Source organism: Sylvia atricapilla, chromosome Z (assembly GCF_009819655.1).
Source record: "Sylvia atricapilla isolate bSylAtr1 chromosome Z, bSylAtr1.pri, whole genome shotgun sequence".
NCBI classification, from domain to species: Eukaryota; Metazoa; Chordata; class Aves; order Passeriformes; family Sylviidae; genus Sylvia; species Sylvia atricapilla.
Window position 1 is genome coordinate 11503708 of NC_089174.1, and position 27027 is coordinate 11530734.

The 27027-nt window shown below is 42.4% G+C and overlaps 1 protein-coding gene across 1 annotated transcript in view; it reads left to right on the forward strand.

Annotated features, from left to right (window-relative positions):
* Positions 1–412: 412 nt before the first annotated feature.
* RASGRF2 (Ras protein specific guanine nucleotide releasing factor 2) overlaps positions 413–27027 on the forward strand; it is a 113394-nt gene continuing 86779 nt past the window's right edge. Inside the window, exon 1 of the mRNA XM_066339950.1 lies at positions 413–727. Within this exon, the coding sequence (XP_066196047.1) occupies positions 443–727 (285 nt within the window). The 5' untranslated portion in view covers positions 413–442. The remainder of the gene's footprint in view (positions 728–27027) is intronic.

Consider the following 27027-nt stretch of genomic DNA (forward strand, 5'->3'; position numbering starts at 1 on the left):
AGCGCTGCGCTGCCCGCGGCCCCGGAAGGATGGAGGGGTGGAGGGATGGAGGGATGGAGGGATGGAAAGCGGAGGAATGGAGGGACTGGGGGGGAAGGAGAGCGGAGGGATGGAGGGATGAAGAGCGGAGGGATGCGAGGATGGGGGGAAGGGTGGAGGGGGGCAGGGACCCGGGCGCTGCGGCGGCGGCGACTTTGCTCTTTAAATCGCTCTCCAAAGCGGATTTACGGCTGATCCCCCACGTCAGCGCCCGGGGGGCCGCTCGCCGCCGCCGCCGGTGCCTGGGGCGGTGGGAGGCGGCGCGGGGCGGGGCGGGGCGGGGGCCGGGGGACACTCGGGCGGGGCGCGGGTCCGGGGCCGCCCCGTCGGTGCGTGCCGAAGCCCATGAATTGCTCCGTGAGCGCCCGGCGAGGCTGCGCCGCGGCCGCGGGCTCCGGGCACGATGCAGAAGAGCGTGCGGTACAACGAGGGGCACGCCCTGTACCTGGCGCTGCTGGCCCGCAAGGAGGGCACCAAGCGCGGCTACCTCAGCAAGAAGACGGCGGAGACCAACCGCTGGCACGAGAAGTGGTTCGCCCTCTACCAAAACGTGCTTTTCTACTTCGAGGGCGAGCAGAGCGCCCGCCCCGCCGGCATGTACATGCTGGAGGGCTGCAACTGCGAGCGGGTGCCCGCTCCCAAGGGATGCGCCGCGGGCAGCGCCAAGGATGCCGCGCTGGACAAGCAGGTACCGCCCCGCGCCCCGCGGGTGGAGGGCAGGCGGGGAGGGACAGCCGGGCGCTCGGGCCGCCCCCTCGCTCCCCCGGCGGTGCCGCCCCCGGTCCGGCCCCGCCGGGAGTGCCGGTGGCTGCCGGGGCGCGGGCAAGAGCCGCGGGCGCTCATTAAGTGGCGAAGCTGGTGCATTTTGAGACCTCAGTGATGACTCTTCGTTCCTCCCTGACTCTTCTGTTTCCACTCCCAGTGACAGCACGCCGAATTTCAGTGAGCTGCCCGGAGAGCAGCATCTCACAAACCAGGTGTTCAGTCATCTCGATGCCAACACTTCTGCCACGCAACTATACATTTCTCAACAAACTCGGCACATAGAGCCTGTGAGGGGCCAAAGTCCCAAAGCAGCACGGGGACAACTCTGAGGAGTCACTGAGCCCTTCCCTGTGGGGCTGCCTCTCTCCCAGCGATGCTCTGGGGGGAAACAGGCTCTCAGTTCCCCCTTGGGCAGGTGGCTGGGCGGCTGGGGTGAGCCCGTGCCCTGATTTGCAGCCTGCGACATTCCCACGGGAGTGGGAAGGTTCCTTGCCAGGCAGGTGTTGCGAGGCCGATCGCGCCTGAGATAGAAATGGTGGCACCACGCCCGGGCTCGTGCCCGGCTGTCATGGGACAAGGACCGCCAAGGCTTTGGTGGGTTTCTTTCCTTCCCCGGAGAGGTGACCACTCACGGCGCGTGAACTGCCAAATTCCCCCCTTGGCACTGCCGGCCCCAGCTGATCCTCCCCAAAGCTGATCTGTTTGACATGCATGTGTCAGACCAGTGAGTGCTTAAATACTCTCCTGTATTACATAACCGGGAAGAAAAGGGCGCTGTAGTTGTTCGGCGTGGATAGAGATCGGGTATCTTAACCACACATCTCCTGTTGCCTCATCTGAATTCTTGATCTTGTTTGAAATATGTTCGAATCTGGTCCTGGCGTGCCCGGCTGCCTTCCTCCCTGAACGGGAGCAGCTCAGCAGGTGTCGGACTGGTTTGGCGAAGTTTGGGTGGCTGTAGGAGCGTGGTTTCGGGCTGGCTGCAGGTGTTTCCTCACGCTTGTCAGAAAGTGACACAGACCAAAGCCACATTCTGAAACCCAGCACATCTCTGAGCTTTCCTGGAGTAGTAACTTTGCAAGGAGAGCTCAGAGCCTTTTCTTATATTTTTGCTGGTTTTTCCCACCTATAAATAATCCGGTGTGCTTAGGCAGCCTCGGGATGTTTCAGGGTAAAGCGAGTGAACTTTGGGGAGCCGGGATGGTTGTAGTTAAGTCATATTCACCCTCCAATTCTTGCTTATTGCTTTGAGGCATGTTTTTATAGCGTTATAAATAGAATATTGGAGGATTCCCAGATGATATTAAACATGGATGTTGCCCTGCCTGCTTTACATTGGCTTACTAAACTTGTTTATCAGTGGTGTTGTTAAATTACAGCTTGACAAGGGAACTGCCTGAAAACAAATCCCTTCCATATCTGTTCTTTGGGAGCCTTAAGTTGTGCTTTTATAGTGATGAATGACTTGTTCATAATTACATCTAGTAATAATTACAGGGCAGGAAGCTGAGCTTTTATTGCTTCAGACATCAGCTATGTTTGTGTTTTCAAGAATAGCAGACTGCTATTAAAGAGGCAGAAGAATGCTTAATTTTTTTTTTTTCATGGCATGCTAATTTGAATTTACAAGAGAGATGATCAGGAAATATCCTTTTCTGTTCACCTTTTGCTTGATCCCAAGCTTTTTTCAAAGCTTTTGAGTGTTAGTAGCTTCTACAGATGTTTACTCATTAAAGTGCACCCGTGTTTGTATATACACATATAGACACAAATCATAGCTAAGGTGTACAGGAAATTCACCAAGTGACTAAAATTGATCCATTGCAAGAAAAAAAAAATTGAAAATTAAGCAGTCTTTTTAATTTAGAAACTGTGCTCGTGTTCTTAAAGTTGTAAAGCAATAAGCCATGAACCTTCAGCTTATTAACAGAGGCAGGCAAACTTACATTAATCAGATGATAATGAAGTCAATATTGCACATGCTAACACCTGGCAGTGAAAAATGAATGTATTTAATTTGCTTTGATTTCACTACACAAATATATTAATGGGCAAAAAAAGAAAAAAAAAGAAAAAAAAAAGAGAGAGAGAAGCTCTATGGCAGTTTTTGAAGAATCAGATCTCTCTTCTCCAACGGAAGGACAAAAGACAAAAGTTATCTGTTATAGTCTGTGTTTTGTTGACATTGGAGTGGTATGTGCTATAGAATTACACAAATGAGGGAGAGAAAGAGGAATTTATCACATGAGAGAGCTTAATCAGGATACCTTGAGTGGATGTTTGAAAAAGCAATGCATTTTCTCCAAGTTACATAATAAAGATTATGGAAAATTCTTGTAGGACAAATAGATTTCGTTTTCCTTAGCTTGCAGATGCTTTCAATGTTGGTTTTCAGTTGTTTGGGCATTGGTTGTCAGGTCATGTGGCATCTGAAACTCTGTAGATTGTCACAGCTGAGTGGGACGAGTGCTGAGCTGAGCTGTCCTGCACAGGACAGAATTTTGGTCACCTGATGTGTCCAGGTTTGGTGCCTATCTCCCAGCCATCCCAAGAGCTGGTTAGTGACATGTTTCACCCCTGCTGGGGCTGCTGGGGATGTTAAGGTGCTACAGGAACCACCATTCTCTGGAAGATGCCAAATGCCTTCATAAGATTTGCTGTAATATTGCAGCAGTAAGGGCTTGAAAAACAAATCCCTTGGCAGAATGCACTTATTTTGCCTTTTCCATTAACATATTCGTATGGGGTTTTTTCCTTCAGAGAGATACTTGCTTCAAAGAAAAGTCTAGTAAAATACAGGATCTGCCTTAATAATGACTGCATAAAGAGTGAATCAACTGATATTCTGGAAATGTGTGATCAAATTGAGTATGCTGCAGATACTAAATGATCCGCAGAGGGAATTCTTATTTTTAAAGAAAACTGTTTTGTTCTCCTCGAGATTTTAGAAGAGTTTTCATGAACACCAAACAGGTGTTGCTGTACACTCTGATTTCACATTTCAGACAAAAAAACCCCAAGAAGACATAGATTTATTGAAAGGACAATAATATGGAAGATGCTGAGTTTCAAAACAGCAAATTAGGACATGTAAATACCACATGCAGAAAGCTTCTGATTTTAGTTAAACTGCTTCTTCCCAGGGGAATTAAGGCAACGTTGTAAACAAGTGAAGCTCCCAACAAGTCCTTCACTGTGGCACTGAGGTTCTTGATGAGAATACATTTCAGCTTTTCCATCAAAAACTCTGGAAAGAGAATGGCTGGCTCTGTCTCAGTGAGAGGTTATTCTCTTTCAAAAGTAAAGCAAAAGTCCCAAGTCATGCTTCTTGTAGTGCTTAACAAAAGACTGGCACTTGTTATCCAGCAAGTTCAAAGATACTTTTGTTAATACTACTGGAAACAAGTGATTAAAGGAATGTAAATATTAGCATTATTATTATTGTCCTCATTGGGAGGAATGTTTAGTTTCTTTCATAACTGTGCATTGAATACATGGAAATGTTCTGATACTGTAATTAATAACTGTCTCAGAGTATTTAAGGTTGTAAATGTTACATGGTTGGAGCAGAGATATTCTTTGTATCTTGCTTGCAATAATCTTCCTCCCACTTGGCAAAATAAAAATGCAGTATTAAGTCCATGTCCCCACAGATTAACAGAATCCAATAATTTGAAATTTTTTTGTCCCTACTGGAGCTCTGGTTTTGTAGAGAACATGGTGATTTTGTGCTGTTTGGAGCCTCTCTGTTTTACACTTATTTTTTGGCACATGCCACCAACAACTTTTGCTGTATCTCTCAGGTACTTTAATGTTTGTTTAACCTAGCAACAACACTTAAAGAGCGTTTTTTAATGAAGATGAGATTGATTAAAAGTTACTCGCTTTTTTGGGCAACCCCCCAGCATTGTTCAGCATCCTCTGCCTGTTTAATGTTGTATATGGCTGAGGAGTGTTGGGTTTTTTTTGGCAATCTTCAGGGTTAGTACTGTCCATCTTACTGCTTGCATGTGAGCAGGGAACTCCCTGTGATGTTCCAGTAAAAGGTAGTCCAGAGGCCACCATGTTTTAGAAATTTTCAGGAGAAAATTAAAAAAAAAGATGAATTTTTCTTCTGTGCCTCTGACAAGAAATAAAAAGATGTGTTGTGCTTTTGTTTTCTCCGAACTATTTTTTTTAAATGGGCTACCTTCAACAGGAGTTAATTAAAAAAAGATAGCTATTAGTGCTCATAGGGTTAATTTTTTATAAGATCTTCTCATGGCAGAGTCTCTGAATGGTTCTTGTGGGAAGACAGTTTTGGGGTAACCTGCTCTTCGTCACTTTCCCAGGTTGTCTCTGTCCCTCTGCTGTCCCTCAGTCACTGTCATGGGACAACACAATTTGTGGACACATTCCTCAAATACTTCAAACTCTTCAGATTTGTGTTTAAGGGGTAGCAGAAAATGAGTAATTTGCGCTGGGCTTTATGCAGGCTGCAGCCACGGGGTTGCCTCTTTTTTTCCCTGTGAAGAAATTGAAAGTGAATTTACAGTGTCCCCTGTGACCTAAGGCAACAGGTGGAAAATAAATACAAAAATTAATAAAACTCACAAACAAACAAGAACCCAACCCAAAATGACAACCAAGCAAACAAGAAAAAGCCCCCTGCAATCTCTCCAGGGACTGAGCTCTGCTCTCTGATAAATGTTTTGTGTTTGCTTAGTAGTGAGCACATTTTGTGAATAAAGAGAAGAACAGAAAAATCTCACAGCCATAATTATTGCAGTTTTGCCAAAATTTAGGCATTTTCTCCTAACTCTTGAAAATGTATGTTTCTTCTGTCATGTTACCAAATGGGTTGTTTGTAACTGTGCATGTATGGGCAACCTACACAGCTGATAATTGAGTTACAGGTAGGTGTGCTTTATTTTTGACAGGTCTTCCTCCTGAAAGTTGCATCCACACAGACATAGCTTGGAGAATATTGATGACATTTAATAGTTTGTATTTTAACCTTTGGCAACCTTCATCCACATCAAGTGGCTTTGGTCAGGAACATGAGCATGATCCATTTTGTTTTCTGTTCTCGGTTTTTCGTCACTCTTGAGGGTGAAAGGCAACAAGAGACCCCATCTGAATGTCTGAGAGGGTAATTAAAAGGACTGAAGGTAATGAGACCAGATTTTGGTGAGACAAAGTTTTATTGGATAGAAACCATGGACTGAAGTCCTCAGCTTTTCTTACAATGCCAGGCATCGTAAGATCCCAAAATATCACAATGTGCGCTAATAGAAGTGCATAATCTTTAATTAAGTTATTGGATGATAATTAGATCCCAAGGCAAATGACATTTGGCAAGGGCTTGTTTGTGGAGTGGCTGGGAAATGCTTTTAGCCAACAGGTGAAATGTCAATGACTAAGTGGAAGGAGAGGTTAGACCTCATTTGGAAATGCAAAATCCCAGAGCCTAAAGACCAAAAATGTCACTTAATCACTTACCATGTAAAAATGATTTGTGCCACAGTTCCAACTTTTAATGTCCACATGTGAGGTGACCAGAACCTCCCCGCTGCAGGGCAGCTCATGGTGGTGATGAGAACAGTCAAAATAAATTTCGTATAAAGCAGTGTAACAATTTAACATGAATTTCATCCTTCCACCTGTCTTACAGCTAGTGCTACTGCTCATTTCATTTTGTCTCCCTTACTGATGCAGTTGCATTGATTTGGCCTTATCTGTTTAGTTCCTCAAATGCTCAGGGAGATCTATGGAAAGCAAATTCTGAGGTCAGAAAACAGAAACTCAGTCCCTAATTTACTGAATATTTGTACTTCATTTATCTTAATTTATCTCGATTTAACTTTTAAACATGATTTTGTTTTAATTTTTTTCACTGTTTTTTGGGCTGATGGCCAGTTGGGTGGGCAGGGTTTGGTCTGGGTGGAGAACAGTGATGGTGTTGGTGGGGCTGTGAGTCTGCCACTGGCTGTCCCTGTCGCTGTAGGAACATGGGATTTTTGGCAGCACCCCTTCCCAGTTCTTTCTGTGTACCAGTCATTACTGATTGAGGGATGGGTTTTTTTAACACTGTGCCTCTGCACTAAAAGTGTAAGAACATATGTTTCCAATTGAGCTTCCATTTTTTTTTTTTTTTTAAATTTACCAATCCTGTAAGATTTTCTGTTTCAGCTACAGAATCAGTATTTATAGAAGCAGAGGCTTCCCCAAGTCAGTCCAGCCATTTCAGTATCTTCTGGTGTTTGCCATGAGCTCGGAACCAACTGGTTTTTTTTAGGAGGTGTTTATAAACTGCCTATTCTGAACTGAGCAATATTATAATTTTTAATTTGACCTCTGGGAGTGGTGGTGGTGGTTTGTTTTGTTTTTTGGGGTGTGTGTGTTAGATCTGATCAGCTCCACTACATCTAAAAAAAAAAAAAAAAAAAAAAAGGCTTGGGGTTTAAGAGGTAAATGCTGTACCTGTTGCAAAAGATCTAGAATTATATTATCTCATTTTTTGTCATGGTGCTGTGGACCTGTGATTTTTGTCCATTTTTTTCCCTTCTGAGATTTTTGAGTGTGATATAATGTCTGAGTAACAAAAATTATCTGATTAATTACTCTGCAGGCTTGAACTAGTGTGAGTCAAGTTCTTGAATTACTGCAAGATTTCCATCGCACTGCAGTGTGCCCTTTGCAATCGTTCAAAATCAGCAAGCTCATTGAAATGTTTTAATTCATTATATTTAGTTCATTATGTTGCTTTTTTAAGATGCCGTGCCTCTATTTGGCATTCTGTGATTAAGTAAATTATGAGCTGTCTGTAGATGTCTGTACATGTGCAGAAGTGGGATCCAGGACAGGTGCTGCTGGCAGGATTTTAGGAGCCCCACCTGAGCTGGATCCTGGGGCAGATGGGGAAGTCCTGGCCAGTGGGACCAGGGAAGTCTGGGAAATTGGTCACCCCATCGCAGACTGGGTGTTTGCATCGGTTCTGACATTTCCATGTTGGATCCTAAAACACACCGTGCTGTTGGTGTTTTCTCTCCCATGTCTCAGGGACCTGTGGGAAATTTTGGATGGCTGCATGTGACCACTGTTTCTGTTTCATTCTGCTTTCCCTTCACTTCCTCTGGCTTACACAAGTTGTTTCTCCTGTTTCAGCAAATGCCAAAGATTTTACATTCTTCTCTGGAATTGTAGGGATCATGTTCAACACCTTTGACAGGATATTTCTGATGTCCTCCTGAATGGAATCAGAATTTATTTTTAACCCTGTGCAGTCATGGAGGATCAGGCATAACAAGAAATTTGCAACCCTCTTTCGCACTAATCGTGTTGTCTGCAATTTGGCATTCACAGAACAATTTTAATGAACTATTAAAAATGCTTCCTCCTAATCTGTCGAGAATAAATAAAAATGTGTAGGCCAACTGCAAAGCTCTCTTGAGAAATGGTGGGAGAAGTGGAGGAAGTGGAGATGGAGGAGTGGAAGGTGCCAGCAGAGACACCTGTGCAGAATCATACTGTCATGCAGGTGTTTGTGTGTGCAGGTGAAGGGAAAAGCAGTGCTAATGGCCCTGGGGTGATAACCAATATATAATCAATTGCATTTGATATCTGAAGCATTGTTTCCTGTTCCTTGATCAGGAGCATCAGGCAAGGGAGGACTACTGGGGTGGAACTGAGCCCTGTGTGTGTGATTTTCCAGATTTTTATGTTGGTTTTTGTCACTGAGGTCTTGCAGTAGTGCTTTCTTGGGCCAACAAGTGATGGCTGAGAGAAATAGCAGGGCCTCCTTTTCCATAAAGTACTCAGAAAAGAACTGTGATTGTTATTAATAATGTAATTAATCCTCGATTTGGGGACCCAGCTTGGTTCAGGACGTGGACATGCTGGGAGGCAGAACCAATCTCTGTGAATGTAGTGGTTAAAAAAATAAAGTGCCACTTAAACACCAAAGGTCAGTGGTTTTATCTCACCAGGCATCTAAATTGAGTTGCATCACACCTGCTGGGGTTTGTGCTGACCACTGTTGCAGTAATTCCTTCTTATCTCACTTGCTGTTGTGAAAATAAATGTGCTAATTGTAGGGAAGCATCTGAATGATGTAATGATAGATGTCACAGGACATGGTGTAAGAAGTTTCTGAACTCTGCTGATCAGTGTGCTGGGAGATGTGCATGCAAGCATCAGAACATGTCTCACTTATGTGTGGTGACTGAACCAGGATCTGCTGAGAGAGGAATGCTCTGGAAAAGGGTTGGAGTCACTATGTTTGTGCACTTGGGACTCAAACACAGTGTTTCTCCTCACCTCTCTAGCTTTGCAACCTAATGCCAAAAACGAAAAAAAGATCCCCAAATACAAAACCAAAAAACCAATCCACTAAAAAACCCAAGCTAAACATGAAATGGACATACAAAAGCTTGTGAGAAATGGAGCCTTTTGACCCACGGCTTTGGAAGCAACCACAGAGAGACAATTTGTCTGGGTGCAGATATCCTGCTGTGATGGGTGCAAGCGTGCGGGCCCTAAGTGAGGGTTTTTGCTCATATCTTTGCTCCCTGCTGCAGATGGGAGTTTCATAAGAGCATTACTGGCCCGAGGGCAGCCTGGGCTCACTGGTGTCCACTGCTTCAAGCCCTGAATGCGCAGTGACCTGAGAGAGCTCTGCTGTCAGCAGGGCCAGAGGGGCTGCAGACCTGCCAGAGGTGGTGGGATGATGCTGAAATGATTTAGAGAGAGGCTCTTGCCTGGATGCTGTCCTGCATCCCTGTGGCCATAGGCTAGTGAAGAGAGTAAAGCATGGCAGCCACTCTGAGACACCTTGCTGCCTTAGGATTTTAGTTTTTATATTTTTCATATATTTGTAATCCTGCAGTTCTTTGGTGTACAACTCTAAACTCCATATACAGTGTTAGCTGCTGCTTTCCCATTTTGGTCAGACACAACAGTTCCTCTCTAGGCCTGGGAATCAGGGGCACCTCACTCAGGTGAGTGTCACTTGTCTCAGGCCCTGAGACATCTAAACTAAAGTGAGTTGGGGGGAGCAAATTTGAGCTAAATGACTTCATTACCTGAAGCTGTAATTGGAACATTAACCCCCAATATGTAAATGGACCAAACTTATGAAAGTGTGTGTGACCCATTTTTGGGTGTAACCCCTGGGAGGGCTTCGTACCTGAAGGCCCTTCAATAAATATAACTGGTTTTTGTTTTCCTAATTTTGTCTGGCCTCTGTTTTTAGGTAGTCCAAAAAGGCATCAGTCTGACAAACTGAGTGTGATTCCTGGTGGTTCTGTGTGAGACAAATGAATGTATTTACCTCCCAAGAAATGGAGAGGGAAAAAAAATAAAGCGTTTTCCCAGCACCGCTTTTGAACAGGTTTTCTCAGAGATCATTGACTTTCTGCAAATGTGTCTTCAATTTTTTTATTTGACTTTTACTTTTTTTGAGGATGTTTGAATGTATATCTCATGTGTATTTAATACCTGGGTGATACAGAGCAGAAGGATGCTTGTCTGGGTTATGTGTCCTGAGCTACTTGCCTCTTGAGCCCTTCTCATGCCATGGCCTCCTGATGAATCAGTTTCCTGTCTGCTATGACTTCTGCAGACACAAACCAGCCTAATATGTGGAATTCCATCCCATCTGCTGGCATATGGGTGACACCATCTGCATGAGGATGTTTGTTTATCCTTGCAGCCTTTTCGGGTGTTCAGCTGTGGCTGCATGGGTGACGCAGGAGTGGCTCCCACGAGTTGTCATGAGGTGTCACCTGCAAGTCTCTGCACACAGCAAGACCTGAGAAGAGAGCTCCCCAGTCCTGTGTCTGGGCTCTTCCTCCACTAATCCAAGGCTTCATTTCCCTCTGGGACTGTTGGGTGGCCCTTACAGGTTCGTCCTTCCAGGCAAAGGGTTCTCCCTAGTCCTGCTGATCTCAGTTGCATATTGTTTCAGGCAGCTGGGCTTTGATGCACTTGGCTAGAATTTATTCCTAATATTTCTTTTTTGAGTAGGTTATTTGTAGTTGCAGCAGGTCCCCTTAATACCACTTACATTAGAAGGGTGAACGTATGAGTTTTTTAATAATTGACATTCATTGCCAGGGTGATATCAAATATTTGTCCACACATTTGCTCCCTATTTGTTGTGTCCCCCTCTCTGGCCCTGTCCCTCCTGCATTTGTTTTACCTCATGCAAATTTCAAACTGCTTTTGATTCATATTCCTTGCCTGGTTTCTGCCCCACAGATGTTAATGTGGTTCCAGGCTGCCTGGTGTGCAGTGTTGGGAGCTCTGGGTGAGCTTGGTCAGTCTTTGTGCTGCTCTCACCAGGACTAGGACAGAAAATGACTCCAGGTGTGATCAGGAACAGAACAGGAACCTGTGTAGGACTTGGTTCATCATTTGTGTCCTTTCTCATGGATTCTCCAACTCATTGTGCCCTACTTCTGAAGCTGCTTTAGCAGCTTCCAGAGCAGCCACATTTTATTTCTTGCTGTGAGCATCTCTTCCTCCCCTGGCTGAGAGATCCTGATTTTCTGTTGCCATTTTTAATGTGGGTGGAGAAGTGTAAGCAACTAAGTCCTCTTACTCTGTGCATTGTAAGGCACCTCATCTTTTTGAATTGTGTTTTTTCATCTTTCCTAATACATTTTAATATTTATACTTTCCCACCTTACAATAATGTCAGCATTTGACAGTTACATGCAGTAAAAATATAATTTTTTCAATAAAATTTCTGTAGTGTAACACAAAAATTTGAAATTTTCTAAATTCTTCAGTGACTCAGGAACACAAACTTTTTTGACTTTGAATCCATCCATATCCCTCAATGATATCCTAATGCAGTCCAGTGGCACCCAGACTTTTTGCTTGAGTGAACCTTGAAAACTGTAGAGTGGTCACAGTGATTGTGAGAAGTTCCTGAAGACTGTGAGAGAGCAGATATCCCTCATATCTTCAGGGATGGCCACAAGGGAGAGCCAGGACAGTAAAGGACAGCACAGTCTCGCTCTAGTCCCTGGGAAGGTGATGAAGAAAATCGTCCTGGAAAGCATTTCCACAGACATGAGGGCAAGGAGGTGATTTGGAGTGGTCAATGGGGATCCACAGAGGGAAAATCATGCTTGACCAGCCTGAGAGAGCCTTCAACAGTGATGTGGACTGAAACTCTCTGAATGACCAGGCCCTGAGGACAAGTGAAAGACGACACTGAACCTTCACCCAGGACATTTAGTTCTAAGATGGGACTGTTGGCCCAAGCAGTAGGAATCTTTTTTTTTATAAGGAAAACCAGCAAGGCTTCCCACTCTGCTTTCTTAAATTTTCCTCTCTGCTTGTTGTCAGGAAGTGGAATCACGTGTGAAAAGAAATATATATGCCAGGACATTGTTTCAAGTTGCTGTAGAGTCTTGTCTTCTTTCTGGAAGAAATTTACTATTGGCTCAGAACCATAACACAAAAATCAGAATTCTTCAGAATTTATTGAAAATAAAAATATAAAAACTCTTTCTGTCTTTTTGTGCTTTTGAAATGCTTTTTCCCTTTAAATGCACATGTTAGTGCACCAAGTATGTGGCATATATTTTCTATTTTACTTCTTTTTTTTTGCTGGAGGAGTGAAAAAGGTTGTTTTCTTTTTAATCGCTTCCCATCTGATTTAAATTTGAAGCATCATTCTGCTTTGGCTCACGTTTAAATTGTTGCAGGAAAAAATTGTGCAACTAGAATAAACTTAACTTTAAACTTTTTTGTGCTAATGAACAGAATGTGATATAACTGCTGCGAACTCAAGCTGAAGCCTTTTTTCCTTATCTTGAGTTACTTGGAATATATCTGTAATTCAGTGTTTTTCTGCCTTTTGTATTCTGCTTGTGCTGAGCAGTCACAGTATTTTAAAAAGACTTAGTTCTGCTGCCCTGAGAAATGTAAAATAAATTCTTTAGGCTATGTTATTACAGGGGCAGAAGCACAGAGGAGGACGTGGTTGTTCAGCTTCATGATGTTCCAGACATTGTCAGGACTCACCTTGGCTCCAGTGTCTGTCACTTCTTTACCCATTTTCTTTCTGATTTTTCCCTTACCCTTTCTTTGTCCCTGCTGTTCACTCAGGTGACTTTTTATTTTATCTCCTGCCCCTGGGGTATATTTGGGGAATCCCTACCTGGTACTGAAGATGCGTCACTTATAAAGCTGGGACACTCCCTAGCACAGTTCAGCATTGTGAAGGTTTGCTTATTCTTACTCTACTTACTTTCATAAAAATTCATAAATGGTATTTCTTACAGCAAAGACATAAATTAAATGTCTGTCCTTTACCTGATGTAATTTCACAGCGGTGGATTATTTAATCTAAGTGACTTCAGTAGACTTTTCTAAATATATCAAGTGGGACCAGGTGCCTGATCTGCTTTACCATGTACCTTTTATTAAGGGTTGATCAGCTGCCATTTCCATTTATATTTCCTGGTGTTCTTTCTTGATTCAAAGTTATTTTTAAGTCACCCAGGTCAGGAAGGATATGAGTGGGGTGGAGTGCTGAGGGAAGTGTGGATAATTAATGGAAAACATATTTGAAAGGGAGTTTTGAGAGCTTCCAAAGAACAGTATTCAAATGTAATTGACTCATTTGATTAAAAACACTTATTAGATTCAGGCTTCTCCCTTTTCCCTCTTAAAAACTCCTGAATCATGAACCCATAAAATTAATTATTACTGAGTAATACTTATATATCAATAATAGTATGCAGTTCTGCATGTATTTGATGTATAACCTGCAGCTTCTGTTGTAGATTACTCATGTCATGAAAATGTCCGTGTATGTTCATTTTTAGTTGTTATTTGGGAAACTGGAGTGTGTTAAATGTGCTTAGAGCACCAGCAGTTTCCATGAACTACTTGAGACAAGCAGAGGGCTGCTAAAGTGAAATTATGGAAAGTTTCAGCCTGGAATTATTGGCACTCTGTCTTGTTTTCAACGTTGGGATTACAATGTGGCACAGTAGAGTATGTCATAACATTGTTTCATGGATGGGTTTTTTTAAAGTAAGGACTTGAAGGGGAACAACTAATTTAATGAGATACTGGAAACTCTCTTTGTCAGTGAGGGCGGGCTTAGTTGTTGACAGTGTTTATATTGAACAAGAGCTGTCTCATAGAATGTGTTTTTATTGCTGTAACTGTCAGTAGGCTACAATAACCTCTACCAGCAAAGAGCCTCAAAACCTCTCCTATTTTCCTTTCCTTCCCTCATCCTCTGTCAGGTGTCTGTGCTGGAAATCTTTGGTCTCTCCCTGCCTTGATAAAGTCCTCCTTCACAGGCAGGAGTAGCTGTAGGTTTTAATTATGCAGCTGGAGCTGCCTGGACCAGCGAGAGAGGAAATTCGGAGTGTTGTGAACTCCTCCCTGCAGTGAGTGGGTCCCTGTGTGGGTCACAGCTGGGCCACCCTGATGTCCCTCTGGGCACTTGTGAGCTCAGCCCTGCTGCTGACACAGGGCTGCTGTTGGTATTTATTTGTGTCACCAAAACCACCCCGGCACCAACCCCCAGCAGCAAACCTCTCCCAGCTATTATAAATAACTGTGTGGTCATTGGCTCTCACTAGTTTAAACTATTGGCTCTCAATAGTTTAAAAACACTATTATATTGGCTTTTGCAAATTATTTTGATATAATGCAGTTTGTAATCACTTTTAAACTGCTTTTTATATAATTTGTCAGTCTTTTTACCCTAATCCCTGTGTAGATTATATATGTTACTGTGATAAATATATTATAGTTTAGGCTCTCACAAAATACTAAATTAGAGACTATGTGCTGTGTATCATAACATTAACTGTTGGAGTAGTAGCTAATGCCTTTGTTTGTGTAACTAACTGACCATGGTGAGAATAACTCAGGCAATTTTGTGAAATCGCTAATGTTGATTTAATGTAATTGTGGAGTATCTTATCTGTATGATAAGATAACATCGAAAAGAACCAGGTAAATAATATCGGGAGAAAGAATTCAAGGAGGAATTTACCACTGACCCTTGAGCTTTTAAGAACTGTCAAACCACAGAACAGGGGGGCCTTGTAAACAAATAAAATACATAAATTTCATCTGCAGTACTTTAAGAAGATGGGTCCAGCTGGGGTCGAACCAAGCAAAAGAATTCCTGGAACATGTAAACTCAAAGCAGTGTTTGAATATATATAATCTTCACGGATGGATACATGCATTTGACCAATGTAATGAGAAAGTGTTTAAGAAAATTGTTTCAGGCTAACTGGTGTGTCTCTAGCAGTTGCCAAGCACCCAGCGCACTGTTTACTGTCCTTTGTATCCCTTATTGAACTTTTGAAAATTTTGAGGAGTGTGCCTTGTTTCTCACACCAGCCACATGGTAGTAGCAAATCTATCCAGCAGGCTGGGTGTGTTCAAACCCGTAGCAGCCATTTGGGTGCACGGAAAGGCTTAATCCATCTCAGTGCCCCCTGCTAAACACTCAGGGAGGCTAAATTAGAAGATGCTGCTTGTGCAGCAGCTTGTGGAGGAGCCAAAGCCGTGTGGCTGTGGGCGTCTCGGAGCTGGGCATGCTTAGCTTGCCATACATAGACACAGGAAGGCACAGGGAGATGCAGCAGACATTCCAGATTGGATTAAATGGAAGTGTTGGCACCTGTTAGCATAACAAACACGGAGCAGACAGCAAAAGTCCCTGTGATCACTAACACGGAATATGCAATACGGACTTTAGGAGGATGGAGAGATGCACATTTTCTGTTGTTGATGTTGATACTGAAAACTGCTCTGAGGATGTCTTTAAGCTTAGCAGTTGAAATATTTGTCTTAAAAGCTTATGTTGAATGTTTTCTTGTGTGCTGGATAAGCTACATTTGCTCAATTTTTGGAAGGGTTTGCTGACACTCACTGTTGGTTGTTTCTGGAGCTGGAACATGCTGGGATCTGTAGGTGAATACAAATGGTCTAAAAATGATATTTTTATAGCATTAAATATTACATAAAATTTAATATATTTTGTGTGAGCAAATATTAAATTTATTAACTTTTAGAGCGTGGCAGAGTATCCCAAAACATTGGAAAATATAGGTTTAGAAATTTGGAAGTTAGGTTTCCAAAGTAAGCCTATTTAACCCTCTCTCATCACCTGGAAGAGCTCCTTCTTGCAGTCCTGAATTGTACTTCCTGAATGTACTTAATTAAATGTATTTTATGGTGTGTGCCTCCATAACTCCTATCATCAAGATCCTCTGACTGTGGCAGGAATAATTCTTTCCTACTGTACTTGGCACCTATCACACTCCTAGTGTTCCCCTGTCTTTTAAAAATTTTTGTATAGCTTTCCTGTCCCTAACATGGGCTGTATTTTAAAAGCAGTGCTTACACATCTCCTGTAGGGTTAGCCACATCACCAGCAGGGCATTCTGGTTTTCCAGGATCAGTTTACAACCAGCAGGAATAATATCTTTGTTTTAAGTATATACTGTCATCCAGTTTATTTAAAGAGAAAAAAAAAAAAAAAACAACCAAAAAAACCGCTATTGAAAACTAGCACTACAATTGATCTCCTAGTCAGATACCTACATTCAGATCTGCAAACTGATGTCTGGTGTCTGGTTTGAGTTGTTCTGGTGACTGCAGAACATGAGATCACTGACAATTACGGTGCTGTTGCCTCTCTCAGCATTTCACCATGAACAATAAATCTCTGATTTATTTTTTCTAAATTGCTGTGTTCCAGTGCTGCACCCTTGTCTTTCTGTGGAGGAGCTCTGTTGCCTTTCCTTAGTTCAGTGTGAGCTCTGGCTGTTTCCTGGGGGCAGTGCTGATGTCCAGGACACAGAGGTTTGAGTCTGCAATTTGTTTGAGAGCCTCTAAACACTTGCATATGGTTGTAGACCTTTCATTTAGGGCATTTTTTGGTTGAATAAAAGAAAAAGGGATTGCAGTGCTCCTGTAGTAATGCCACTCATTGCGGCTTTTTACTAGCCGACAATGTTTGTCTCCTGACATCCGGCCCTGAGATATGAGTGAGGCCAAAAATACCTCAGTTTTTGAGGCCAAAAAGCTCAGTTGTGTTTGCACAGCCCCTGGAAAAACACCTTGGCCTGGCTGAGGGCTGTGGGCTGGTGTGGTGGGGCACAGAGCACCTCTGAGAGAATGTTTAGGGACAGAGACCACAAGACAACTTCTGCAGAGGTGCCACAAGCACTTGGAGTGTCAGCCCTGAGCTGTAATTCATTAATTATGTGCCATTCATAATTGTTATGTAATTTGTGTGAGACAATTCCAACCTGGTTCTTGCAGCAGATTGAATGTGGATTATGTCAAAGCAAGCTTCACCACCACAGACCAAGAGTTTGATGTCCCCTCTATCCTGTGCTCAGCAAGTGATGGCTAGGTAGGGTTTTCCAGGGGATTACATGAATTGGAGACATTTCACGTGATGGAATTATGCTGGTTTTATAAGCAATTATTGTCCCTGCCTTAAATATAAACAATAATTTCACAACAAAAGAAGACAACCATTTTGGGAAAAATCAGTTTCTCTGTGTATGTGTACAATACATTTAGCCTTTCTTTTACTTAAAAAATCTGTGTGAAACTATATGGTAGCAGCCTTTCTATTTAGCAGTGAGAGCTTTCTTTTGTGGCTCAGGAAATTTTCTCATTGGACTTCTGCCAAATTTTGTTATATGCCTTACATAGAGGAATTAGTTGGAATGGCCACCTATAATAAAAGTAAGAAAGTATAAACTGGCAATGAATGACCTCCCAGGCAGTTAGTCACACAAAATCAAGTGATTTTTTGACTGGATTTCCACATGAACTAGAATTAGCAGGAGAAGTCAGGAAAAGGGCTTGAGGTCACCTGGAGGCTGAGCATGGTGCCTGTGGGAACAGGGCGCTGGTTATGGAAAGTGGGGAAGAGCTTTTGGGACTGCATAGGAATTGCTGTGGATGACTCCAGGAGGATCCTAAGGCAGGAAAAGGGATGATTACACATGGAAAAATAATGGGATAAGCTAATTAAAGAGACCGGTCTGGTTCATGTATCTGCCTGTCCAGGTGTGTGATCACCACAGTGGGTCCTGTCCTTGTCCTGAGCTCTGAGGTGCAGGACACTGATCAGCCTGAGCAGCCCAACATTGAGGTGCTGATCAAAAACCAAAAGGTGTTTCTTTGTGACAGTGATGCCTTACTATTTTAGCTTTTATATTTTTCATATATTTGTAATCCTGCAATTCCTTAGTGTATAACTTTCAACTCCATATACAGTGTCAGCTACTGCGTTCCCATTTTGGTCAAACAGAACAGTTCCTCTCTAGGCCTGGGAATCAGGCACACTTCACTGTCTCAGGCCCTGAGAAAAGTGAGTTGGGGGGAGCAAACTTGGGCTAAATGACTTCATTACCTGAAGCTGTAACTGGAACAATAACCCCCAATATGCAAATGGACCAAACTTATGAAAGTGTGAAAACCTGTGACCCATTTTGCATTTTTGGGTGTAGTCCCTAGGGAAGGACTCAGCCTGAAATGTGCCTGAAAGCCCTTCATTAATATATCTGATTTGTTGGTATCTTAATTTTGTCTGGCCTCTGTTTTTAGGTAGCCCAAAAAGGCATCAATAGCATGTTGTGAGCTGTCTAACTGCTGGCAACAGCCACGGGGGATTTCTGAAGTTGGTTGGTAAGGATGTCAAAAAAAAAAAAAAAAAGCATTTGCAAGGTGTGAGGAGGAATATGGCTATGAACAGCTCTCTAAAATTGAATCTGACTTGCAGAAATCATTGGAAAACCTTTTCCTGTGTCACTGCAGCTTTGATTCTCACATGTAGCTATGTGTAGGTCACTTGTGCATCTCAGCACAGGGGCAGCAAAACCCTTTCTGGGGTGAATAGTGAGGAACCTGGGCAATGTGCAGCCCTAGTGTTCAAGGTATGAGATAGCTTAGTAGCCTCCTCAGACCAGATTGTTTTTGTTGTTGCTTCAATTACTTGCTTTAAGAATTTTATGCTCTGCTCACCTGAAATGAGTTCTTTTCCAGCCTGCCTTTGGGTGTGAAGGTGGAGAGAGATGGTTTTGCCCCATCAGCATTACAAAAAATGCCTATGGTCCAGAAACACTTTTGGTTTTCTTGGCTTGTGGGTATTTCCCACATTGAATTAAAAATAAATTTCTAATACTTTTTTGCTTATAAAAATCTTTAAAAAGATATTTTCCCCCAAAATCTTTGATTTATTAGTCTGTCTCATATGTAGCATATAGTATTTATTTTCTTTAATATTCAAGGATGGAAAAGAATTAGGATAGCAGACAGAAAATGCAAATTTTCTATTCCTAAGGTACATGCATCATAATGATAACATGTTTGTTGATCTGTGTTTGCTTCTGGTTTATGCTTTCTGGTTTCTTTTTTTTCACAGGTAACAGATAAAAACTTTAGTACATTTTAATAATGTGTTTTCGCTTCTTTGTACTGAATAAATAACGGATGGTATGTTTTGGTTGTCTCTGTTGAGTTTTTGCAAGTGAGCAGGTGATATGAACTGCTGCTCCTCACATCTGCACACAGGACAGTGAAAACTGTGAAGTGAGCAGTGGGGGTAGAACACAGGAGGGACCGAGCAAAAAGAATCATTAATTTCTGTAAGGACCTTCAGCATGTGGTATATTTTCAGTGCCTAGAAACTTGTTTGGGAGAGAGTGCAGAGGGAAAAGTGCTGGGAATAATGGGTGATGCAGAATGGAATTGCACCTTTTTAACCTCGGTGGAATCAGTCAGAAATGAAGGCCCCAGAGTTCTCTGCATTTACTTGAAGGTTTGCATTTATTTTGGTGATTGTAAGGTTTCAGTATGGTGGTCCTAATTCAGCCAGCTAAATCAGAGGACACATTACTGGTAGTTAAACACCCACTATCCTTAATTATTCTGGTGCTGTTGGTTGACAGAAGCACACTGAAAATCTTCATCCCAGCTCTCCATCCAGCAGTGTAAATTGCTGTATTTGGATGACTGACCTTCTTAGCAGGACATGATGTTTTTCCTGTACACAGGCCCCAAATTATACTGGGACATCTGTCACTTTGTTAGGCTGCAGAATTGCCTGCAGCTGGTTTTATTAGGACTCTGCTGCATAACCCCTTTAGCTGAATGACATTATCACTGCACTGCTGTGTGCTTCAGGAGAATTGTGAGCAAGTTGCTGTTCAGTGTGTCACATTTAAATGGTAGTCATTTAGCTGGAGCAATGGCATAGATCAGCACTTGTGGGAATTTAAAGAATTATATGATATAAATATTTACAAGATATGGGTTTCCCTGGTAACTTGAAATATCTAAAAGGCAAACCTGTAAAAATGTAGAGAGCTGCGACACGTCTCTTAGTGTTAAGATTTGTTCTATTCAAGATGCTGTTGTACTAGAAAACCATCATGTTTTGGAAAACTAAACTTGGTTAGTTGTACTGCAAGACAAAATTAGGTTCATATCTCTCACGAAAGGAATAAGCTCCTTGCAGCACTGATAGTGCAAATAAAGCATTTGCCTGTGGTGTTTTTAATGCCTTAATTTTAAAATTATTAGAAAGATAATAACTCTGGCATCTCAATCGTGGAATAGCTACTGAAAGCAGCCCCTAAAAATTGTGTTTTCGTGATTTTATGGCCCATTTTTGGGAACATTCTACTCTTCCCCCATTCTCTGGATCATTTAAGGACTAGCAAGTGGCTGTGGTCACTGAGATGATAGCAGGTGGCTAATTTGAGCCAGGATAGCAAAACCTGTAACCATAGCTTGTGGCTACCTGTCAAGCCTTTGTATTGTATTCTGTTTGTTCACAAATTATTTTATAACACTGTTATATGTGTGGATTTACTCAGCAGCTCTTAAGACAACTGTAGCTTGTGTTCATAGAGCCAACAATGTTCCATTGTAAAGAAAAGGTGTGGGAGGAGAATAAAAATGATCCCGTGGGTCTTGTCAACTGAGTTTAAAGTGGGTTTTGTGCTTTTTGATTGTATTTGGAGTTCCTCTGAGGTGGAGGATGAGAAAGAAGCCCTCACATGTCACAGTGACTCTGGAGCTGTATGCTTGGAGCACCTCGTTCCCAGGGTCACACAAGGCTTGGGACACTGGGTCTGCACCCAGAGTTTGGGTTAAAGGTTGGGTTTGAGGATCCGGGGAGCCCTGTTGGTTCTGTGGTTCTCTGTGCATTCCCCCTGCCTCCTCCACAGCAGCCAGGAACTGCTGCATAACTAAAGGTTTCACTCCCAAATTGCCAAATTCGGAGCAGCACCTTTGCTCTGGGTCGGTTCTCTGTGGCTGGATCCCACAGAATTACCCCCTCAAACTTCTTGATGGAAATTTGTCTGCATATGATGACAGTAATGGGAATGTCACTTTGCAGCTACAGCTTGAACAGTATTCTTCCTCTTCTCATTTTTCTTCCTTATTGCATCTGGCTACATCAGTTGTGTTTTTACAGCAGGCAAATAAACTAATGTACTTTTTATGCCTTTTATTTTTCACATGGAGATACAAAACTGGGATGTTACAAGACAGTATGTTTCCCTAGTTGTGTTCAAAATGTGATCTTTGAAACTTCTTTCTTTAGTTATCAAAAGCACTTCTGCATTGTTTTGTCTTTGGAAAAGATAATTTTAAGGGCTTGATAGAGATTACTTTGTGGGTTTCTTTTTCCACTCTAAGAAACCTGAACGAGGTTATCTTTCTGACACCATGTCAGGCAGTAGGATGGCAATCTCCATAATTACTACAACTCCTGCAGTAGTAGAAGTAGTATCCCATTTTATGCAACTGTAAGAACAAAGAAATTTATTAATGTTTTACATTACAAAAGTTAGAGAGGAGGTGTCAGAAGGAGAATTCTAAGAATGAAGGCAAGAAGGGGGGGAATTCCAGAGGGGGTGTCCTTGCTTTCTCCTCTTAACCTTTTTGTTAGAAATATTTTGCATGAAAAAAGGAGTTTCAAAAGCCTTGGGGAAAAAAAAAAAAAAAAAAAAAAAGCACCCTCATTGAATTCAGTGCATTTTTTCCCCCATGTGTGGTTGAGTACTTGGTGTGACTTAGTAAATCAAAATATCCATTCCCTGAGCCTGGCTTTGAACTGGACTTCATTAAGGGTCACTGGTCTGTGTGCTGTGGGGTTCAGAGAACACAGATATGCTGTCTCTCACCTCCTCTTGGCTCCTTGGTGCTCCTGCCCATCACAGAGCCTTACATGGGGTGAGGACACCTGGAGCTGCATCACAAACACTCTGAGGCACACTGAAGTCCTTGTGGGACAGGTTGGTCCATCACAATTGGTTCAATCAACACAAAGTGCCTTTTTTTTTGCTTGGATTTTATGTTTCTAAACAATTCTTGATACAGAGAAGCATTTAAATTTCCTTCAGGATAGCAAGGTATGGGGTTTTTTCACCTGTTGCCACCCCCCCACCCCTCCCTGGCCCAACTCTGGTGTAAATCAAAGCAGAAGAGAGTATTTTTCAGTAGTAATTTTCTTTTTGTTAAAAATAGTCTTCAAGAAAAGATGACTTTCTGTTGCTGAAGAAAAAAAAAATGTTTTCAGCAAGAAAGTGATCAAGGCATTTAACTGGCCTGAAAGCTGTAGCTGAATTCCTACTGTATTTTTTACATTATGCCCTGTATGCCTACTAATGCAGAAAATTAAGTTCTTTATGGTTTCCCTTTCTTGTTATCAGCAGCAAAACTGGATGGCTTCTCCATCCTTACACACTGCTGTGTTTCTCTGCCTTTGAAAAGGGCAATATTCATGTAGGCTACAAAGCTCTGAAAAATGAGAGGATTTTGAGAAGAGAAATTGAATTTCTGACATAGTCTTCCCACAATACATTCCAGTGAGTTAAGAACAAAAAACAACAGAAACTGTATTTATAAACAGCTCTGAGTGATAAACTGCTTCTCAGACATTTTGATGGAAACTGATGGCTTAAAGATGGGACTTTTTGTATTTAAGGAAAAAAAGAGATCAGTTTTGGTTAAAATTAAAAGAAAAAACAGGCAGTGTACTTTGCTTGACAGGAAGGGGGATTTCAAGGATTCGGTCTCTGAAATGAGACTTCTATGTGGAAATGGAAAAAAAAATGTGAAACAAATTAAATTTCAACATTTGCCATGTGAATACTTCTTTGATCATTCAGGCTGTACTATTACATGATATAAGATATGTGAATATTTAGAATAGATTATTGAAACTCCAGTAGAAGGAAAGAAATCACAACTTCTAAAACTTGGTATTGGCAGCACTAAAAGAAAGTGTAATAACATCCCTCAAAATAATTCTGTTTGTATCCAAGCTGAAGCTGGTTTTGCCACTCTGCTTCATTTGCTGTCCCAGATTTTTCAGCAATTTGTTATGAAAAGCAAACATAGTGGAAATAAGAGCTTTACTTTAAAGTTTCTTCCATTGTATGGAAAGTTCAAGACTTGATGAACTGCAGCTATTAAATACAACTGTCAAGCTGGCAAGAAATAGTAAATTTGGTGTTTTTCCTGCCACAGAGGAGAGATGAGGATGCTGTTCTGCACTTCTCGAGCCAGGGCTTCACAGGATTTATTGTGGAAGAGCAACAATAGGAAGGCTTTCCTGCTCAAAGATTATGTCCCCTGGGAGCCCAAAATCTCTGTATTTATTCAGGTTAGCTTGAGAAAGCTCTTGCTGCTGGGGATATGTATTGACATAGAAAGCAAAATTTGAGGTTGCATAAGAAGGAGGAACATAAAATATTCTCTTTGTGGAAAATGAACAGCAAATCCCATTGTTCTGCATACAATTTACTCTCTTCTGGGAGACAGAAAGTGATGCCTGTGCTTTTCTGCCCCCAGTTTTCAACCCTTCTGTAACTCTGTCCTCTCCATAATGGTACTGCCCACTTAGGATTGCTTTTGATTGTCACTGCTACCGGTGCCTTGCAGGGAGGAGACATTCTCAAATGAGTTCTAAAGTTCTCAAATTGGTGAGATTTAAGATTCCCAAATCCCCTGTGTGTGCACAGCAGGGTCAGGCTCTGCTCTGCCCAGGGCAGCCTGGGTGGCCTGTGAGGTGACAGGAGCATGGTCACTGAGCCGGGGTGTACCCAAGGCCCTTGGACACAGAGCTCTGGTCAGCTCCGTAGTGGGTCTGCACTGGAAGTGGCTGGTGCATTGCAGAAAGTATTCCAGAAAATCTGTGAAAGAAAATGGCATTAAATAACAGCAATCTAACAGCATTATTTAAATGCATGTGATATGAAATGTGCCAGTGAACTGCATTGCTGAGAGACACCTAGTCCTCAGTGACAGAGCACAGCATGACCTCAGAAGAACTGACAGTGACAAGAGCTCAGACACTGCTGTCACACAGGAATTGTGGAACATCTGGAAGCCTGTTATTAGAAAGGTGCTTCCAGGGATCAGGATTAACTAACAGTGCCAGAATAGACTTGTCAGATGGAAAGGAAGCTAATGCATCGATAAAGAAGCTCTTCAGCTTTTCTATCACAAGTCCTTCTGTAAATTCTGTGCAAAAACCAGCACCTCTTTGCTCGACACCCGGAATTGCTGCAGCTCCGGGGAGAGGGAGGTGATGGAAGTGTATCCTCAGCTACTGGCTGTTTGAAAGGAGCTCAGCAGGGGAGCCCAGGAGCAGGACCTGCTGTCTCTGCACAACTCCCTGACAGGAGGGTTCAGCCGGGGGATCGGGCTCTGCTCCCAGGGAACAGGGACAGCAGGAGAGGGAACAGCCTCAGGCTGGGCCAGGGGAGGGTCAGAGTGGGTATTGGGAGAACTCCTTCCTGGAATGGGGTGTCCAGCCCTAGCAGAGCTGCCCAGGGCAGGGGTGGAGTCTCCATCCCTGGAGGGATTTCAAAGCTGTGTTGATGTGGCACTTGGAGACAAGGGGCAGTGGTGGCTGTGGCAGTGCTGGGGAAGGGTTGGGCTGACATCTTTGAGGGCTTTTCTGACCTAAACAATTCCATGATTCGGTTACTGTGATTCTGTAACTCCTTGTGGTCTGTATGGTTTAAGCCCCTTTCTTTCTGGAGGTTCAGGGAGGCTGTTTGTGTGGGTGCGAGTTCTGCCACTGGGTGAGGACAGTGGTCCGGCAAAATGAGTGAAGTGAGTGAGAAAGGGATTATAGTTTCCACCATGAGTAATTTACGTCTTGTACAAAGGTTGCTGTTTGATGAATAGTGCTGGAATGACAAGTGCGGCTGAAACCAGAGCATTCGCAGCCAGTTTGTGGGAGAACAGAGATCCAGGAATTCTCTATAAGATGTGAAAAGTTTCTATGCTGTTATTGGAGAATATGAGTAATTGTTGAATTACTTAAAAAGCAAACTTCAACATGTCCTTTGCTATATCATGACACTAATTTGGGTGAATATTAGGTATATTGTCTCTGTGTTTAAAGTATCTCACACTGAAAAACCTTCAAACTGAATCAACTCCAAAATCTCTGTTACTAAGCTATTGCGTGTAGCACAGTTAATATGATTATGGGACATAATGGGAGTTAATATGGGACACATTAGTTAAAACCTGAAAAGAAAACATGTGCTGTAGTTCCGTTTGGGTAAATTGTTGAAATCTGAATGTAGGCTTAAGTGGGTCTTTGACAGTAAATATCATAAAATGTGGATTCTCTCTGTAATGCTATTGGTTTTGTAGCCTGAACATAATTTTGTTTCACATAAAGCCTGAACACATTTTAACAATCTCCAGCCAAATTTTGAAAACTTAATTTTCGGCTCACAGTTGGTGTAGTGCAACTCAGTTCTTAGCCTTCTTATAAAATGCTGGTGGCTGTGACCCTTGTCAGTGTAAGATTTTTTCCCATATTTTCAAGGTGGAGTATTTACTGTTACAGCATGTCCAAATAATGTCAACAGTTAAGGAAATTTCCAACAATCTTTGTGCAAAACCAAAAATTGAAAATGGACAGTCAGAAGTCGTGGGGATTAGGGAAGGCTTGTCATATGATGGGATCAACTTCATTGTTGCTTGGCCAAGGTGAGGTGCACTGGTGTGTGTTTGTTTGGGGTTTTTTTGTTTGTTTTCTTAGTGGGTTTTTTTTTTGGTTTTTTTTTTTGGGGGGGTGGGGTGGGGGTTAGTTTTGGTTGGTTTGTTGTTTTTTTCTTTCATTGAAACTTGGAGAATTCAAAGGACAGTATATTGAAAAATATGTGCAGAAATGTCATGGAAATTTCATCTAAATTTCTTGGTGGGTGAGACAGGATAAGACTCAATCACTGGATCTTTGATGTCCTGATGTGTTATCTCCCTGTATATCTGAGTGAACTCCATCTGCCTGGGGGGTTGGTGCAACAGTCCAGACCATCCATTGGGAGTCTGGAATGTCCAGTTTTGCTGAGGGAGGCAGTTACAGGTTCCCTAAATGAGAACTTTTCTACTCACTTTCCTTGGGGGGTGAGGTTGGGTAGTGTAATTTTAATGAAGAACCTGTTTTCCTGAGAGCTATGGTTAGAGCAGCTCTGTGTTCTTCTCTGTGGCTTCTGGAATGTCATTCCCTGCCCTCCTGGGTTTCATCCAGGTGGCCAGACCAGCCAGTGCTTCTCTAGTGGACTGTGAGTAAATGGAAGGTGGAGGTTGATGCTCTGGTGTTGCAATTACCTTCTCTTGCTCAAAACCACAGTCTGTCACTTTTCTTGCCAATTTTTCTAGGAGGTTATAATGAGGCTCCAATCCTTCAGGGCTACTTACCCACAGAATGTGGCTGTCAGAGAGCATGGTGCCAACAAAAGGATGTTTTCCCATGCCATAAAATCATTCATGTGTCATGAAAACCTTGTATTTAGCTCTTTGCAGTGGTCTTTAATTTTCCATCAGAGCCCTGTCAGTCCCTTGGTGTTGGTGTATGACTGTACTAGTCTTGTCCCTCATCTCATAGAAAACTGCAGTTGCTTGAAATTTCAAGTGTTTGGTTTTTTTTTTTCTGAAAATGTTTATAGATAGAAATTATTATATATAACAGGGGTGTAACAAGGTCTGAGATGTGCTGACTTCTTATTCTTGCCTCCCTATCGTGTGTTGGCTCACTTCAGGGAGAGAAGCTCTGTTTATAGCAATCTTGAGTTGAACTCTTTTACAGCAGATCTATATTTGGCCATCTTTGCACATATCCTTGTGTTTAAAATGGGCTCATAATTCTTACCTTGTAGAGGAGTTCGAAGATTAGTTACTGTC